This window comes from Capsicum annuum, chromosome 1 (genome assembly GCF_002878395.1).
Source record: "Capsicum annuum cultivar UCD-10X-F1 chromosome 1, UCD10Xv1.1, whole genome shotgun sequence".
NCBI classification, from domain to species: domain Eukaryota; kingdom Viridiplantae; phylum Streptophyta; class Magnoliopsida; order Solanales; family Solanaceae; genus Capsicum; species Capsicum annuum.
The window spans coordinates 14393519-14398499 of NC_061111.1; the positions used below are offsets into that span (position 1 = coordinate 14393519).

General features: G+C 30.0%; 1 protein-coding gene across 2 annotated transcripts; it reads left to right on the forward strand.

Moving 5' to 3' along the window:
• On the forward strand, positions 1-4380 carry LOC107853253. Of its 2 annotated transcripts, XM_047394288.1 has the most exons (3): positions 1-364; positions 2497-2924; positions 3966-4380. In XM_047394288.1, the coding sequence occupies exons 2-3, from the start codon at positions 2603-2605 to the stop codon at positions 4001-4003; spliced, it is 360 nt and encodes a 119-aa protein (XP_047250244.1). In that variant the 5' UTR covers positions 1-364; positions 2497-2602; the 3' UTR covers positions 4004-4380. The 2 variants fall into 2 exon arrangements, 1 of the variants encoding a protein (XP_047250244.1); XR_001669711.2 differs by lacking the exon at positions 3966-4380 and having other exon boundaries at positions 2374-2502.
• The last annotated feature ends 601 nt before the right edge of the window (positions 4381-4981 follow it).

The window sequence follows — 4981 nt, forward strand, 5'->3', positions numbered from 1 at the left end:
CTAATTCATTATCGAATTTCTCGTAGCTTAAACTATTAATTATAACTTGTCGCTAATTTGTTGATTAATAAGATTGGTGACAAGCTGTTTAGCTATAGAATCTATCTATCGCTAATATTTTTTTGTTTAAATGTAAAAGAGTAAATGTAAAGAGAGAGAATGTGACCTCAAGGTTGCCACCAATATTGATGACAAATGAATTGGGAATAGGTCGAACTCCAGCCCATTGCTTATCATCCTTGAGGACTTGAAGGCCACCAACTTGGTCTTGATGCAATATGGTTAAAGTTTGTGAGTCTGAATGGATCCCTATCTCAACAATCTTCTCTGGGAGAGGGCAGGGAGGATATCTACTTATCCTAAAGTAAGCTGCCTCTTTTTCTTCAAAGTTCTTGTTGAAGAAGTGCTCTTCTTCAATGCCTAATACATGTGCCAATATCTCAAATATAACCATTCCTAGCTTGTCCATTTCTTTCATATACTCTATCATTATATTACTGCTTTATCAGAGTTGATAAGTCAGTATTTTTGACAGAATTATAAGGTTGAATCATTCTATAATAACCAACATCTATAACAATATTAATATTATGGGATCCAAGTTTTTCTTGAAATCGATTTTTATTTGTTATGTATATTAGTACATTCTTAATAAGAACATTTCGCTATAACAGTCAAAAACTACTCTTCAAAAGGACGTCATTAATTAAGAGAGATTTGATCACTGATTATTGCTGAGCCAATTATTAGCTTATTATATTATGTTGGCCTAGGATAAGGGAAGATTTTAGTGCAAATTTCATAAATACCAACCTTTTAAAACTAATTACACTACATCCCATCTTTTTTAATTAGTTTTGTCTCTCTTCCTATTAATATACATTCGTTAAACGACATATACATAACAACTTATGTATATTGGAATTTGTTAGAGTCCTTAAAAAAGGAAGTTAATGATATCCAATGTTAATTGAAGTAAATAGCGCAACTAATTAAATACGTGGATTACTGCTTCCCTTAAATCATGTAATATCAACGAAATTTTCAAATTTGAATATCACAAATACATACAAACGCAAATCTGAAGCAAAACCATAAATCAAATACAATTTCAGATCTGTTTGTTGTTGTTTACTGAAGAGAGCAAATTATTTCGAATTATTGAAGATGAATATTGCTATTCTTTTGAGGTACTCGGGTAAATGGAGATCCCAAACAGAATATGTGGATTATAAAAGTGAAGGAATTGTTTTAGCTGAATCAGTAAATTATGTGAGGTTGATTTCATCGATTGTTGATGAACTAAACATTGACGAAGCTCGGAAAAATATTGATGTACGTTATGTTGTCGACGGCAATGATTCACCTTTTCATATCCGTAACGATAATAACGTACGATTGTATGTAGAGTTGAAGAAAACACAATCGTCGTTCGTGATGTATCCGTTGTGTATTTCAACTACAGATAAATGTCAAGAAGACATAATATTTGATAGAGAAACATGAGCTGTTGTTTGCCTGAAAGGTGTTGAATCTGATGCTATGGCTCTATCTGTAGTTGAGACACAAAATCAATATGCTTTGTATGTCTCGGAGGTTGAAATATATAACTTGATATGTGATAGCAATAGTATTGATGTTAAGGTAAAACAGATGTATAAGGATAAACAGACGCTCGTTTCAGTGATGTCGAAATATAAGGTGACTAATGGATTCAATGTTAGAGCAAAAAGATCAGACAAAAAAAGGTGATTCATATATTTTTATACTGGGCACTATTGATATATCAAATCTTGAATGTTATAAATTTTTTTTTTTAATAACAATGTTATATATAGTTGAATGAACATTTGCTTTTTTTTTTTTTTGCTAAACAAAAATCGAAAAATACATTATCAGTGTAGTCTTTGGAAGAACTGTTTTTAAGTTATGTATATTTATGCAACATAGTGTATGTGATTTAACTTTTTTTTTATAGCTTTATTATTGAAAAGTAAGTGTATACCTACGATACAACTGGTTAATTTATTTTGTTAGATTAATTCTGTTATGTCAACTACATATACATCTTTTGTGCTTTGTATATGTTTTAAAATGTAGATGTGAGAAGATGAGGTAATGGACAACAGTTATGTATATCTAAAAATATACACAATTGGTAATATGCTTTAGATGTGTTATTAAATCCATAATGTACATACTTTATTTTTAATATTAATTACATGAATTATTAGATTGTATATAGCTGTCTATGTAAAAAATTTATGCATGTCTATAATATATTTATTATGATGGATTTGTAACAATCAAATCGTTAAAACTTATAAAATGATACAAATTATAATCATTTGAATGACTTTTTTTATATTTCAGCTATGTCCTATGATGTTACAATGAGGAATGTCAGTGGAATTTGAAAGCATCTACTTACAAAAAAATAAATGTTTTTATGATTCGTAAATTTAACCCTGAACATACATGCGCTTTGAGGAACAGGGTACTGTAGAATATTTTGGCGACAACTTCTTTTGTTTGTGAATTCACGACTCCAAAACTAGTTAACCATAAGAGAAGGTACACACCCGGGGACATCATCGAAGAAATGAAAGTTGTATATGGTGTGGATATAAATTATATGAAGGCATGGCGTGCAAAGGAGCATGCCATATCGTTGCTTAGAGGTGGACCTGCAGATGGTTATAGAGAAATGCCGAGAAACATTTATATGTTAAAAAATGTATATCCTAATTCACACGTTGCAATGCACAAATCATGGGATAATCGGTTCATGTATCTGTTTATAGCGTTGCATTCCATGATTAGGGGGTTCGAGTATTGCAGACCCGTTGTTGTTGTTGACGGGGCACATTTAAGTGGACCATATCAAGGCACTTTCGTCTCAGCAAGTACCCTTGATGGTGCAGGTATGTGAAAAATCATCATACTTTGTTGTTTTTTTTAACATACATTGTATTTCACATTAAAAAGTTGTTTTTGTTAAAGAAAAAAATTTCTGAACATTTTTCTTTAATTTTTTTTTTAAAAAACACACACCAAATTGTATTTATTATCATATCACCAGTTATGTATATTTTAAGAAAATATCACCAGCTATGTATATGTTAACATACACATCTATGTATATGTTAACATATTTAAAGATGTTGTCCAGTTGTTTTAAAAAAAATTGTTGTTCTTTTACTAATATAGTGTTTACGTAACTTAGGATGCATATTACCGCTTGCGTATGGGTTTGTAAATACTGAGAATGATAATTTGTGGACATGATTTTTCAATCAGTTCAAAGTTGCATTCGATGAACGTCAAAACATGTGTGTTGTATCTGATAGGAACAAAAGTATTATAAAAGCTGTCAGTATTGTAATCCAAATGTCCCACATCTTGCTTGCATATGGCATCTTTGAAAAAATATTTGTAGTTACTTTCATAAGAGCAAAGAAAGTATCAATGATTTGTATTATTCAATGGCTGAAACTTATAGGAAAGATGATTTTGACTATTTGATGGAAAAGATTGAAAACACTGATCTGAGAGTGAAACAATATATACAAGAAGCTGGATATGAAAAGTGGAGTAGATGTCATTCACCGGTAAACAGAAGTAGGATAATGACCTCGAATATTGCTGAGTGTATTAATGGATGTTTGGTAGAGGCCCGAGGATTGCCAATATATGAATTCTTAGAAGAGGTTCAAATATTATTTGATTCTTGAAACTGTAAGAACAGTGAAATAGCTTCTTATACAAGTACCACTTTGGGTCGTCGATTTGAAGAAATTCTAACTTTCAACGGTGTGAAAGCTTTGAGAATGACAGTATGTATAAGTTTTAACTTGTTAAATTATGCATTTATATGTAGTATTTGTTTAACTGAAAAGAAGTTTATTTAAATTTATATTTTTCGAAAAAATTAATTGATTTAATTTTTATTTTTTATTAATCAGGTGAAGGCTACTTCAACATATGTATATTCGATTTATGAATTTGGGAGAAGATACATTGTTGATCTAGAAAGTGACACATGCAACTGTGCGAGATTTCAAATAGATCAAATACCTTGTGCTCATGCTATAGCTGTGTTGAAGTCTAAACATGTAAAAGATTTTGGAGAGTACTGTTGCCAAACACATTGGTGAAGATATATGAAGTTTCAATCGTTCCAATGCCAGAAAGAAAGACTGGGATGTTCCCAGTAGTGTAGATGAGGAAGAAGTTTTGCCACCGATTTACAAAAGACCTCCAGGAAGATCGAAGAAGGGGCGGAAGAAGAAATCAAGTGAAACACTTTCTTCAAGCACAAACCATTGTGGACGATAAGGCCAAGAAAGGCACAATAGGCGTTCATGTAGTTTTTTTTCAAAGGAGATCTAATTTATTGTTTTGCTATACTTTTGAAGAGTATTAACTGATATATTTTCGTGTTTTATTTTTTCATTGAAATAAATTTTACTTTGTTTCGATTTAAGTTTCAGTGTTATTTTTTCTCTCTCTCTCTTATATGTGATGTTTATGTAGACGCTGGTATAGTTTCATTAATGCTTTGAAATATACTAGAGTACTAACACAGTTATGTATATTATAAAATACAGTTATGTATATTATCAAACATACATAACCTGTTTTTATGGCGTTTTACTCAAATGTTTGTTATCTAGATTGTATATTTAGTAATGTATATCATAAAACATACATAGCGCCGTTGTAAAAACTGTGATTTGTACATGTATACATATATTTGAAAAAAATAAAATTTAAAAATAAATATTATTTGTTTTGTATTTACTGTTGAATTAACTTATTGTTTTGTTATAATTATAAAGAGAAATAAAATACTATTCTGGACAAATAATAAAATAATTATGTATATTATATAACATACATAACTTGTATTTGTAGCTTTATCTCAGATATATGTAATATGTAGATTACATGTTAATTAATGTATATCATTAAACATACA

Excerpts from the sequence above, each read along its gene's own strand:
- LOC107853253 (XM_047394288.1), top strand. The coding sequence starts at position 2,603 with ATGAAAGTTGTATATGGTGTGGATATAAATTATATGAAGGCATGGCGT. Across the intron at positions 2,925-3,965 it reads AAGTACCCTTGATGGTGCAG|GTGAAGGCTACTTCAACATA; the intron begins GTATGTGAAAAA and ends TTTATTAATCAG.